Source organism: Synchytrium microbalum (genome assembly GCF_006535985.1).
Source record: "Synchytrium microbalum strain JEL517 chromosome Unknown SmJEL517_scf0001, whole genome shotgun sequence".
In the NCBI taxonomy this organism is placed as follows: domain Eukaryota; kingdom Fungi; phylum Chytridiomycota; class Chytridiomycetes; order Synchytriales; family Synchytriaceae; genus Synchytrium; species Synchytrium microbalum.
Window position 1 is genome coordinate 1,271,918 of NW_022158350.1, and position 13,859 is coordinate 1,285,776.

Here is a 13,859-nt window from a genome sequence, read left to right on the forward strand (position 1 = left end):
TCGCCACACAGCGACCGTGTTTGAACTCAAATGACATTTTGTTGCATCAAAGAGGACGCCCAGCAACTAAACTGTGGTAACTGCAATGTTCGTACAGCAATTTGACACGTCAAACGAACGTCGTGCACACAAGTTTGATGTGTTATAGCTCTCAAATTTTTGAAATTGTGTATTGCGAAAAATGCTTTTTTGCATAGAGATGATGGATGATGGGGCTTCTCTGAATCAATTGATCAGGTGGATCGAATTGTTGTTGAGTGGTATGAGATGCAAGATGTGTCGCTCCTTGCTACCCTAGTCTGAAGATGGTGTCATTGTCTGTAAAAGGGTGTTCGAAAGATGCGGATGTGTTTAAGCCTCGCTCGGAATGCTCGGATTTCCAGGTTTTTGAAAGCCTAAATGGGCACGCTCGGATTGAGTGTCCAGTGCTCTAAACTTCCTGCTCGAACAAGAATTTCAAACCTATATCCAACACGCATTTCACTACCACCAAAAATCTGAGACAATCTCTGCAACTCTTAAATCCCTCACGCAATCACGTATTAAGTCGCAATGGACGCTGTTACTTACGGAACTGCTTCTCTTCGAGTCGTGCCTGCTGAAGGGCGACTGAACAAACGCGGACGCGCTTCTTGGTACGTGTTTCAATAGTGCTTTTGATGCTTTGACCTGTGTTACATCACTGTCATTGCAATGAAATTTTAATCATTTCGTTCCTCGCCTTGTAGGTATGTTGGCGACCAAGTTGGTTCTTGCAATGGTGTCTGGATCTCTGCAAATGACATGGTCTGTGCTATGGTGAGTAGAATCCTTCCAGACTTTGTGCTTTCTTTTTAATGCCAGCGGTTGTTTCCCTTGTGGAATGCACACGCACGCGATGTCGAAACTCACAGCGCACTCCTCGTTTTCTTGGTTAGTCAGAAGCAGACTACAAATCCAGCTCTTGTGGACGATGTCTGACCGTCAAAGGACCTCACGGCTCTGCCAACTGTGTCGTCAAGGATGAATGTCCAGGATGTCCATCAGGCAAGTTGATCTGGTCTGACTACTCGCTGGTTTTATGTCGTTTGTCATCGACGCCTTTTCTCCACAAATCTAACACATATCTTCACATATTAGGCGGGCTTGATCTTACTCCAGCCATGTTCAAGAAAATTAACAATGGTGACTTGAATGCTGGCATTGTCGCCATCTCATACACATCTTGTGGCGGCAAGCTTGCCGAAATAAACTCTACCTCATCTGCCGCGGCTGCTGGTGGCTCGGTGGTCTACTCATCATCAACAATCCCAACTCAACATCTGTCTCCTCCTGCCTTGGCTGGAATTGTAGTTGCTGGTCTATTGTGTCTGTTGGCTATTATTGGATTGGTTATCCGAAGGCAAACGAGAGGACAATCGAAGCAAATCAGGTATGTCTTATCTCAATGGTGCTGTGTGAAATGGCCCATCACCAAATCACCACTGACACAAAGTTGCTAACCAAAATCTCTTGTAGTGCTTTCAATGCTAACGAAACATCCATCAACACATTCGGAGTACCAATGAAGGAATCTAAGATGGATGTAGTGAGCTACCCGGTATACATCAAGCCGACTGTAGCTCCAGCACCAGCTCCATCACCAGCAGTACCAAACGTGTTGAAGAATGCTGGAATCCTCTCTGACGAGCAGTACAAACAAATGCTGAGGATTTAAAAAAATGCTGAACCCTGTCTTCTATATGACGGGACTGGCCAAAAGAGTTTTTAATGTTTGGGGATTTTAAAGTTTGTTATTTTCGTATTCGTTTTCCAAGTGCTGGTTCAGATACCCAGATACCCAAATGTACCCACTTGTAGTATTTAGTTGGCTTATTCATATATATACCCCACAGTTTACACAGTACCTTTAATGAAGTGTTGCGAAGCGGTTGTCTGCTTCTTGAAAGCTCACCAAGAAGTGGGTTACCAACGAGCAGTCTTACTCTTTTTAGCTGTTTCGCGATCGTTCCGCATCTAGTGCGCCAAATTCCTTTGTATCTAACAATAGTGATTGACGCCTGCAAAGTTTGCAATCACCAGGAAACACGTAACGCAAGGGGCGCTTCGAGCAAAGCAAAGGGAGCCCTACGGTCAGGGCACACAGCTGGTTATAAAAGAGCTGCAGGGTAATTTATAGTCTGACTTGTTCTGAGATCTCCTCTCCGCCAAACCTCGACGCAACATTTGTTGGAACCTTGGAGATCATGCTATCTAGCATTGAGAGTGGTTTAGATGCATCCAAGTAACTATTCCAATGATGTTTTCATTTGGACTAGTTCCTTCTCTAACTTGCTCCTTCGTTGCTAGTCTGCCATCAACTTCATCAAAACGTTCATCTGATGACAAAGCAGGAATCGGTGAAGGTACCTAGAATTTTGCCTAATAGTTTTCAATGCTATGCTGAAGATACTAGTGGAAATTCACCGTCTCGCCCGTCCTTCACTCCTTCAAATAGAGCCAAATCTTCCCATTGAATTATGGCACTTAATTGTCTCAAATTTGGCCTGTGACCGATCTCTTGGAACGCTGGCAAGGACTTGCAAGGATATGAATTCCATTGCAGTCAAATGTTTATATCACACTCTCGGTCGTGTATGTCTTCGCCGTCCTTAATTGTGAAAATGAATGAAAGTTGTTCTTTGGACTGACAGACTCTTCGTAGGGAGCTGAATACGATGCATACCTTCCGCCTACATCTCTGAAGCCCTCTGAAGCAGAGTGTCTTCTATTAATGCTGAGAAATAGAAAACGGCCAACAAACAATATGTACACTCAAGCCGTCTTCCTAAACGTAAAGTCCTACCGCTTTGCATCTCTGTCACACTGGTGGCGCTCTCTATTCAAGAAAGAATTCCTTAAAGGCCGAGACGAGTGGTCGCTGACTGCAGATGAGGGAATGCGATTAAGGGAAATGGCCAATGAATATGTTGTTAATGTGGCTACCCAATTGGTTAGAGCATGTAGCCTGGCTGCAGATATCCCGTTGAAGGATTCCCTCTTACAACCTCTTGTGCGCTGGCTGCCTAGTACCGTGACTAGGCTCGAACTAGAAGCCGACACCTTTGGATGCGAGAATTCGAGGAATTTGCCGCAAAGTCAGCAGTCATAAAAGATCTAGTCATTCTAGCTGGGAAAGATTCTCAAATCGAAGCTGCTATAAGCTTCACACGGTCTCAGCGTCTCCAGAGTCTGACATTTGGGATTCCATATTATGGTTACAGAATCGAACGAGCTCATCCACTTTTAGAGGCATTGAAGTATAGTAGCTCAGATAGTATCACAGAGCTGAAACTAGATAATGTCGACCTGTACCAAGCAGCTGATATCCGTTTAGTAACATACGTCAACCTGAAGACGTTATCACTAGTCAATGTAATCCTTTATCCCAATCATCATTTGACCGAGTATGACGGGACGAAAGGCAAGCTTAAATCGCTTGTCATGTCTAGTGTGAAGCATGCAAACCCAACTGACATTTGTAGTATAATTGAAGCGAATCACTGTACCATGCAGGAGATTGCCCTGACGAATCGTCGCTCAATGGCCGAGGAAGACGAAGATATAAACAGTGATGGCCTGCACATTCCACACGATCTCATCACCACAATCAATCGACCAGTATTCCAACTCGAATTCCCTCATCTAAACACTGTAATTATGTCGGTAGCAGATGCCAACCGTGGCCAGTTTATAAGATACTTGACTACGAGGGGTAGTCAACTTAACAAGCTACGACTATCTCAGTATACAGAGGATGAGTTTGACCTCATCCTTATTATTGAACATGGAAGTAATGTCACAGACCTGACTTTGGATAATTTTGAGATTCCCCATAATATAATGATTGCCCTGATATCCGAAATGCCAAACTTGAGCAGTTTGAGTATAGATCCCAGAAGCAGAACCGTCTCGCTCAATACTGTCGCTGAAGCAGCAAAGAATCGAAACCAACCTGCTTCAAAGCTCAAGCTATCCTTTGGCAATAACACGATTCGTGAAGCAAGTGGTGAACTCGTCGAGTTTCTGAGTGATAGTCCAGAAGGTCAACAGTGGGAAATCTTTGTGGGCGCATTTGAGAAGCGAATGACTCTGAACGGGGTGTCTTCTGATTGGGAGGACCACATGGAAATCAAGGACGTAGATAATGACGATTTCCTTGCGTGATGTGGCTTTGGTTGCGCTCAAACTGCATCGTGTAATGGTCAGTGTGGTGTACATTACGCGTAGTATTAAAATAGAGATATTCTTCTGAAAGCTGGCTCTCTGAAATTCAAACTAAGGACTGTTACAATCGATGCCCAACTACATCGCACACGATTTCATACTCAGGACACTTTGACAATCTGTGCAGTGACCCCCACCATCATAGACCCCAAGATTCGCAACAAGACATTATTCAATATTCCGCATTTGAATGAAGATTCACGAGCAAGATGAGCTCCTAGAGTCGAGTAGAACATCGCTTCTAAAAAGACTACGAGGAATTAAACACGACTCGGACAAGACACCCATTATTCTACTTAAAAGGTTTTTTATTCTTATAGATGAGGGCGTATATACAGTAACAATACGAGTTTGTTTGGTGTTGTGGTGTTTGGGTGGGAAAAAATGTCGGGCTTCCATATGTAAGTTAATGTAAGCCGCACCCATCTATAAAAGTTTCCTGAGCGAATTTTTCACATATATTCTAGCAATAATACCTTCCCTTCATATGAAGAAAAGGGGGGATTTGTTGTTTTCGTGTGCTGTGTGGTTTTGTTGATTTAGCTAATTGGCTGTATCAATGTTGTTGATAATAAAAGGGGCTTGGTGGTTTGGCTTTGGCAGTTCATCCTAAATAGGTTCCTATTTTGCTTAAAACCAAGAACCTCCTCCATTTCCACCTGAGGAGCCTGACCACATGTCTTGTTGGCCACCTTGACCTCCACCACCTCGTCCACCGCCATATCCACCGCCACCTGAATTGGGGCGATATCCAGGTTCCCTAATCACGCAGAGTGGAGTTAGATGTTGTTTTCGAGAAACGTGCTAAACAAAAACAAAAACACTGGAGGGTTCAGCCATACTCACTTTCGAGCATCAGTAGCTCCGAATCGAGATCCGCCACCACGTCCACGACCACGTCCTCCACCGCCACGTCCAGAAGAGTATGCACGATTGAAGAAATCTCCTTCCAATCGTCGTCGACATTGTTCAAGCCAGTCAGGCACGTCCTGGTTTGCTTCACGCAAGATATCCATCAAATCCTTGATGATACCTTTATCGCGAGAAGGATCGAAGAAGGCAGTGGCCCTTCCAGTATTTCCGGCACGACCTGTACGTCCAATTCGATGAACATAATCATCGATATCGGATGGCAAGTCGTAGTTGACTACGTGAGTCACGTTGGGGATATCAAGACCTCTAGCAGCTACAGCTGTTGCTACCAATACTGGGGTATAACCTGTTCGGAAAGATTTCAGTGCTGCTTCACGTTCACCTTGTGTGCGATCACCGTGAATGGATGTGGCTGGGAAATTATTGGATTGTAGGTAATTACACAATATATCGGCTGCTCGTTTCGTTTCTACAAACACCAATGTGAGGTTGAGTGTAGCGGTGTTTTGGGATGCGAGTTGGGCATCGGTATGCAAGATGTCGAGCAACACGGATCGTTTATCTGGATCTTCTACATATTCGATTCTTTGAGTGATGTTTTCTGATGTTGATCCTACACGACCTACAGTCAAGAATATATAGTCGTGAAGGAAATCACGAGCCAAGATTTGGATGTTGCGAGGGAATGTTGCTGAGAACATTAGAGTTTGACGCTGTTGTGGCATGTCTTCCTTTTCTACAATACGACGGATTTGAGGTTCAAAACCCATATCCAACATTCTAAATTGGGATTGACAAGAGTGTAAGAAAAACTGTAGGCAAAAAAAGGTTTGGAAAAACTACTCCACGAAGCGTTTTCACCCCAACCATATCTACACTGCAACCATAAACTCAAAGATCACAGCAACCTAGTACTTACCGATCAGCTTCGTCAAGCACCAGGTACTTGACACAACGTAGAGAGAGTTTGCCACGTTCAAACAAGTCCAATAATCGGCCTGGAGTAGCAACAAGCAATTCGCAGCCTCGTTCAATATCTCGTAACTGTTCTACTATAGGGACACCACCATATACGACACAAGGGCGGACCCAAGATCGATACGAGAATTTCTTGGCTTCTTCATAGATTTGAAGAGCCAATTCACGAGTAGGAGCCAATACAAGTGATACGGGAAACACTTGACGAGTGTTGCTGGGACGAGGAGGTGGACCGTCCTTAAAGTTTTGAGACAAGATTGGGAGCAAGAAGGCAGCTGTCTTTCCCGATCCAGTTTGAGCACAAGCCATCAAGTCTCGACCTGCAGTGACGATTGATACGGCGTGACGTTGGACGGGTGTAGGATGATTATACCCGGCTAGAGATACATTGGATTTACATAGTGGATGCATTTCCGATTCGATGAAGTTTGTGATGGGGTTTGGCACTTGTGAGCCTGACGCTTCTACAGGAATGTCATCATACTTTTCAAAGTTGATACCAGACGACATTTGGGCACCATATAATTGTTGCTCGATACGGGCATCTCTAGGTTTTATTTCAGGGAAGTCGTAGAATTCGTCACTTGGATCTTTTTTATAAGTCATGGGAGGACGAGCACTCAAGTTTGGAGTACTGCCATAGTCGCCTCCACCACCACGATTGGGAGCACCATATGATCCAGTAGAAGATCTTGGAGTCCAACCACCTGGTCGTCCACCACTATTGAATGATTCCATAGATTGAGAACGAGCGTTTTGCATGCCATTTCCAGACCATTCTCGGCCGTGTTCCTGAGGTCTACAATATATGATGATGGGTTAGCTCACAGCGATTGATGTATGTCTTCAATCGAGCAATGTTTTTCTGCTGCTTGGCCGTGACTAAACACTCTCCTTGGGAGTGGTTGTTCAAACATTGAAAGGCGATCAAAGAGGTATTGATCATATCGACATCATGAACGAGCGATAGATAACTACTAATTCATTCAATACCCATTCTGATACCATCATCAAAACATGCCGAAAAAAATTTACTCCTTTACAGCGTTTCTCCACACACTCGCTTGTCATTGTGGCAGAGGCAGTACAGACCAGATTGCAAGATGTATAATAGACAATCAAATACCTTGTTTCAGAGTAGCGACCCTGAGGAGGAGGACCTCGTTGATCGACAAAGGGAGCAGCATTTGAATTGAGGGAAGATTGTGATGCCGACCTCATTCCAGGAGGGACATATCTGCCTCTAGTTGGAGTACCGCCACCAGCACTGGACCTGTCTATATTGGCATTAGATGGAGGATATTGTTGTGCTCCATTGATATGCCCGTTGCTTCCATTGACTGCTGCTTGTTGTTGTTTGGCATCGCCCAGACTCAATGACCCAGTTTTAGCTACAAGGTCATTAGAAGTATTGTCATCCCAACCGCTCATACTATAATAATATATACTTTTTGATAGAGTTGTCTCTGTTTGTTATCCTTCCTTATTTGATTCTCAACTCTCAAGCGCAAAAAGTTGGGCTGAAAAAAAAGAGGGCAGAGACTAGACAAAACATGATTTGGTTGGTGAAAAGGTCGAGATTTGAATTTATTACGCGTTACAATTTATATCTACGCCATTATATCATGAGTCGGCAGCGTGTCCAAGTAAGTCAAAGCATCGTTCATAAGCGCCTTGCTCGTTTCTCGAGTTTCTTACTAGTTTCAAATCTTAAAAGTACGTGTGTTACGCAAATAAAGCTCCAATAACGATATTGATCCTTGTTCTCTCCTCCTTTTGCTATGCTACGGGACGTGATTCCTGACCAAACACTCCAAAACAATCGTTCTGTTCGGCAAAAGTAGATTAGAACAGAGAGTTACCAGCAGCTCAACAAAGCAAAATACTTCATTGAATGGCCATGAATAGGTTCTTTGGCACTAGCAAGCCCAAACCAAAAGTAACTTTGAACGATGCTATCTCCTCGGTATGTTAAATTATGTGAATTCGATGTGGTGTTGTGATGTTATTTTCATAATTTAACATATTCTACGCATAAGACTGATGGCCGTGTTGACTCGGTGGAGGTCAAGATGAGGAAATTGGATGCTGAATTGATCAAGTACAAGGAACAAATGTCCAAAATGAGAGAGGGACCTGCAAAGAATGCCGTCAAACAGAAAGCATTGAGGATACTAAAACAAAAGAAAATGTATGAAGGCCAACGTGATCAGCTCATGAATCAATCTTTCAATATGGAACAAGGTAATCATTGTGTGGCGGCAAGTGCTTGGTTGATTGTATGGGAGAAGGAAGAGATAGGCTATTGCAGAAGGAGAGAACGTACATTGATTGCTTCCTACTATACACGCTGATATGACAACTCTCATAGCGAATATGGCCACGGAGAATCTCAAGAATACACTGGTGACAGTGGACGCCATGAAGGTCGCAAACAAGGAATTGAAGAATCAATACAAGAAGATAAATATTGACAAAGTCGAGGTAAAGCAGTATTCAAAAGTGTACCTGTATCAAGGAGCACTTGACAAAGTGATCGGACTGACACTTCATCAACTCACACAGCGAATACAAGACGATATGGAAGACTTGTTGGATCAAGCCAACGAAGTGCAAGAAGCTCTAGGAAGGACATATGGTCTACCTGATGATCTCGATGAGGCTGATTTAGAAGCAGGTGAGAAATAAGTTGATCAGACACGGTTTTCAACGTGTACACTGACATGCCAAACACTAGAATTGGATGCATTGGGAGATGAGCTGGCTGTAGAAGAAGAGGGAGAACCTAGTTATTTACAAGAAGCCACTGCAGAACCAGAACTACCAAATGTTGGATCCACCAAGCTGCCGTCTAGTAATAGTAAAGTTGACGAGTTTGGTATGTAAAGTGTCAAGGATTTGACTCTTCTCTGCTATTGTGTGACTTCTAACGCGCTTCGTCGTACTAAGGTCTCCCGGAGCCGCCAATTAAATTAACATCATAATGATCTGAAAAACTGCGAGTTGTTGTTGCATATAAAAAGGTACATAAATATAATTAGTTTCACTAGACAGATAGACAGATCAAAAATCAAAGCTGAACAGTCTAGTTGTTGAAGTGTCGTGTCAGTTGGTATTTTTTGCCGTTATTTTAAAAAGTCCAAAACGTGATTGTGACTGGTTTGCATAATCAGGCCGGACGACGCGAAGAATGCATCCCAGAATACAATTGTTCCGCCTCGTGATGGCCGTTTGAGAGGCCCCTACGAAAAGCGCATGCTTTGTCCGAACCTTGTCAGATAAGCTCAAAAACCTTACTCACACCGCATTTCTCCATTCAAAGTATTGTAGACAGACCGTAGAGGGGTAAAGATCAAGCAATAATCATGATGGTGGGCTCCACTAATTCATCAGCATCATGGGGAGCTACACAAGGCACTACAACGGCGGCTGAACAGGCACAAATCAGACAAGATGCTGCCTCGTTCCGAGAAGACGTCAAAAATTATCGTCGTCCAAGTACAATGCTGCTTTCTGACTATAATTTCCTGCAATTACGAGCTGGTCGTATCGTATGTGTCACTCATCATCTGCCATATACATGCCATGTTGCTCCAGAATCAACATCAGGAACCAATCAATCCCGCACATCGAGCTCAAATGGCAGCCATGTGCTTGTAAATCCAAATACTGTGCCTTCTAGCCAGTCTATCGCTCAACTGTCTTTGCTCAACAGAACCGTCTCATCGTCTTCTCTGCACAGGATGGTGCCCTATGCTCCAATCGCTACTGTCGCTACTCTGCCGTCACAGACTTCTGCTGCTGTTACGGGAGTTGGTCCACCACGACCTCATCCACTTAATATCATCGTAAGTGGGAGCAGCCCAACTCCCTCTCGAAACGGATCTGCATCGCCATCAGCTTCTTCCGCAAACATATATAAACAAGTCCTGGCACAACAATACGCAAATATGAATAGATCATACTCTAGCAGTGCTCCAAACGTCAATGCTTCCGCCGTCACGTATAACGCTGATAGCTCAGACTCGGATGAAGGTGGTCTCCTCGTCGACGATGATGACGCAGATATTGACAGCGATGATGACGGTAGAGGAGCTGTATCTCGAAGCATGTTGTCTGCAACTGCATCACCACGTACCACTACAGCTGCATCATACTCTAGCACTACAACTCGATCCATCCAAAACCCGGCTTCAGTAGCTTATGGACAGCCATCGCCAAACCCGTCACCACCTTCATCACCTCTAGTCCAATCGCCCAAAACGATGCCTGCACTAATATCTACATCGCTACCACCATCAATGATGCTTCCAAGCCCAAACCGTACCAGCAACAATAGTAATGGTGCTAGTAACAATAGTAGCAACACTACCAGTGATGTGCAATGGAACCTGAAATCACGTCGTGGGCATTCGGCTCTGTACTCTGGTATTCGATCTCTGACTGATCGTGGTGATGAGGTTGTGCATATTGGATGGGTTGGTGTCATGACTGATGCTCGAGGTAATGAATTGCCGTCGAGTAAAGTCACTAGTGAGCAACAAGCTCAGTTGAGTGATATATTATGGGATTCGAAAAAGTGCTTACCAGTGTTTCTGGATGATAAGGCTGCTACAAATCATTATGAAGGATATTGCAAGACTGGTAAGAGAAATGGATGTGGTTGCAATCCTGTGTAATCTAGGATTTTTTTTGCACACTCAAAACTAACTTTATGTTTCCACCAACCTGTTTAGAACTATGGCCTCTATTTCACTATATATTATGGGAAACTGTAGTGAATGGAAACGCTACTCAAGAATCAAAACATTGGGCTGACTATGTCATTGTAAACCAGAAGTTTGCTGATGCTGTCATTGCTGCATATGAGCCAAATGATATCAGTAAGTTCCTACAAGTAAAAATGATCATTGATTCAGCTAAATGACCTAAATGGGATTGAGTCTTTAAATCTTTGCCTGTTTCTTCCAGTTTGGGTTCACGATTATCACTTGCTATTGGTACCCGCCATGCTTCGAAAGGCACTACCACAAGCTACCATCGGCTTCTTCCTACATACGCCATTCCCCAGTTCAGAGATCTTCAGGTGTTTACCTCGTAAGTGCACATCCTTCTCTGTCTACTTGTATTTGTTCCAACTTTTGCAACGTACTCAAACTAGGTCGCAAGGAAATGTTACAAGGCGTATTAGGTGCCAATCTAATTGGCTTTCAAACATACTCATACGCTCGTCACTTTATAAGTACTTGCACTCGAGTGCTTGGATTAGAGTCATCTCCAAAAGGTGTTGAATATAAGGGAATGCTTGTAACTGTCGCTACATTCCCAATCGGTATTGATATCCATCGTGTCGAAGCTCGTCGTAAGATGGCTTCTGTTCAAGACAAGATGGCTATTATTCGAGATATGTATGCTGGCAAAAAGATTATCATTGGTCGTGACAAGTTGGATCATATCAAGGGTATTCAGCACAAGTTGAATGCTTTTGAGAGGTTTATGATTATGTATCCTGAATTCCTTGGAAAGGTCAGTTCTGATATGGCTTTTAATCATGTTTTCCTTTTTTCCCTCGTTTGCTCAAATATCTCGCTCTCGTCGTCAAATAGGTTGTCTTGATTCAAGTGACTACACCACCACAACGCGAACAACCAAAACTGGAAGCCAAAGTGTCTGAACTAGTGTCTCGCATAAACGGAACTTTTGGATCCCTAGAATTCTCACCTGTACATCACTTCCACCAGCATCTCGACCAAGATGAATACTTTGCTCTCTTGTCTGTAGCTGATACTGCTCTCATCACATCTGTACGTGATGGTATGAACACCACCAGTCACGAATTTGTTGCTTGCCAACAAGAGAATCTGGGACCATTGATTCTCAGTGAGTTTACTGGTACCGCTGGAAGTTTGAGTGCTGCCATGTTGGTGAACCCATGGGATTACGTTGGTGTTGCAAATGCTATCCATGAGGCGCTGACCATGTCGCAGGAGGAGAAGTTCAACAAACAGCAGGTATGCAGGTTGTTACCGCCAGATTTTTTCCTTCTGGGAGAATAATTTTTTCTAATATCCCCTTCGTATAACGATAGCAACTATACGATCATGTCGTCAATCATACAGCATTATTCTGGGCAGCGTCTTTTGTTTCTCAGTTACGAGAAGTCACTAGGATCCCTATGCAAAGCAAATCGACTCCCATATTGGATGAAGCCAAATTGCTCAGCAAATGTCAAGCAGCTACTCAGCGATTGCTTATGTTTGATTATGATGTGAGTTTTATTTTATTTTGAAATCAGTTGCTGTTGGCTCCTAAAAAAGCAGTTGCTGATATGGTCACGATGTAGGGTACTTTGACTCCTATCGTCAAATTACCAACTGCGGCCTTCCCACCTCCTGAAATGTTGCAATCTTTGGAAACTTTGGCACGAGATCCCAATAATGTGGTCTACATTATTTCAGGACGTGATCAAGCTACTATGGATCAGTGGTTGGGACATATACCAGGACTGGGTTTGAGGTGAGATCTTTCTCCTGTTTTTGCAATCTTTATGACTTTGTTTTCAATGATCTAAATCATTAAACATGCTGTATAGTGCCGAGCATGGTTGTTTCATCAAGCATCCAGCCACCAGTACTGAATCCACTAATTGGATCAATGTTGCGGCTGACATTGATATGGGATGGATGACTGATGTTCAAGATATCTTTGAATATTATACCGAACGTACTCCTGCATCATTTGTTGAACGTAAACGAGCTGCTATTACGTGGCATTATCGTATGGCCGATCCTGAGTTTGGGTAAGTCACTAAAAAGCTGTAAATTTCGGCGTTTTTTGTTCGGTGTTCTCATCCCACTTGTTTTCCCATTAGTACGTTCCAATGTAACGAATGTCGCAATCACCTGGAGAATGCTATATTGTCAAAACTCCCTGTCGAAATCTTAGTGGGAAAGAAGACTCTGGAAGTGAGCATAGATCATCAATATATCTTGCCTTTTTCCGCAGCTTTCTCACCTATTGCATATTTTTCATTCTCAAAGGTCCGTCCTATCTCAATCAACAAGGGTGAAATAGTCAAACGTCTAGTCTTGGCCAACCCAAATGTAGACTTTATCTTATGTGTTGGAGATGACAAGACAGACGAAGACATGTTTAAAGTCTTGCGTCGTCAATCAACAGCCAACATCCTTCAACCACCACGACCATCAACCAGTAGTTCCTATTCAACAACAATATCACCAACTACTGGATTGGGTGTAACAAACCCTAAAATAAGTCCGACAATGACAGCAGCAGACCAAAATAATAGTGACATGAACATGACTCAATCACCAGTAACTCTACCAGCAGATTCGCCACCAACAGGACCTGTATACCAGCCATCACCTGCTGTACCAACAATGTCATCACCACCATATACACATAGTATCAGCAACCCAGGCTTCAACATCAATGAAGACTCGTCACCAACATCACTGAATTCTGCACCAACACCAGCATGGATTGGAGCTACAGCAGCAATAGAAAATGAAGGCTTGTTTACGGTTACTATTGGTCATGGAAGTAAATTGACTGCTGCTGATTGGCATGTTGCTGCACCTGAAAATGTTATTACATTGTTGGGAAAGATGGCGGCTTTGGATACGCATGTTGATGAGGATGAACATATTGTGTTTTGAAGTTAGAGACGGGGGAGAGAGATGAAGGAGAGAGGGGACTTGTATATCATGAAACAAAACAAAAAAGATTGTAGATTTGCTTCT

General features: G+C 43.5%; 3 protein-coding genes across 3 annotated transcripts; 2 read left to right on the forward strand and 1 right to left on the reverse strand.

Annotated features, from left to right (window-relative positions):
* Positions 1-4,875: 4,875 nt before the first annotated feature.
* On the reverse strand, positions 4,876-7,527 carry SmJEL517_g00318 (uncharacterized protein; the record flags this gene model as incomplete). Its single annotated transcript, XM_031166248.1, has 4 exons — positions 4,876-5,005; positions 5,092-5,898; positions 6,038-6,895; positions 7,223-7,527. 4 exons carry the CDS (start codon positions 7,525-7,527, stop codon positions 4,876-4,878), a joined length of 2,100 nt encoding a protein of 699 aa, XP_031027798.1.
* A 463-nt stretch (positions 7,528-7,990) lies between these two features.
* SmJEL517_g00319 (uncharacterized protein) lies at positions 7,991-9,080 on the forward strand (the record flags this gene model as incomplete). Its single annotated transcript, XM_031166249.1, has 6 exons — positions 7,991-8,062; positions 8,136-8,340; positions 8,468-8,580; positions 8,662-8,773; positions 8,834-8,974; positions 9,046-9,080. The coding sequence occupies 6 exons, from the start codon at positions 7,991-7,993 to the stop codon at positions 9,078-9,080; spliced, it is 678 nt and encodes a 225-aa protein (XP_031027797.1).
* Positions 9,081-9,461: 381 nt separating this feature from the next.
* Positions 9,462-13,775, forward strand: SmJEL517_g00320 (uncharacterized protein; the record flags this gene model as incomplete). Its single annotated transcript, XM_031166250.1, has 10 exons — positions 9,462-10,740; positions 10,833-10,979; positions 11,068-11,193; positions 11,258-11,622; positions 11,703-12,107; positions 12,185-12,364; positions 12,440-12,612; positions 12,689-12,895; positions 12,968-13,061; positions 13,137-13,775. The coding sequence occupies 10 exons, from the start codon at positions 9,462-9,464 to the stop codon at positions 13,773-13,775; spliced, it is 3,615 nt and encodes a 1,204-aa protein (XP_031028053.1).
* Positions 13,776-13,859: the final 84 nt, after the last annotated feature.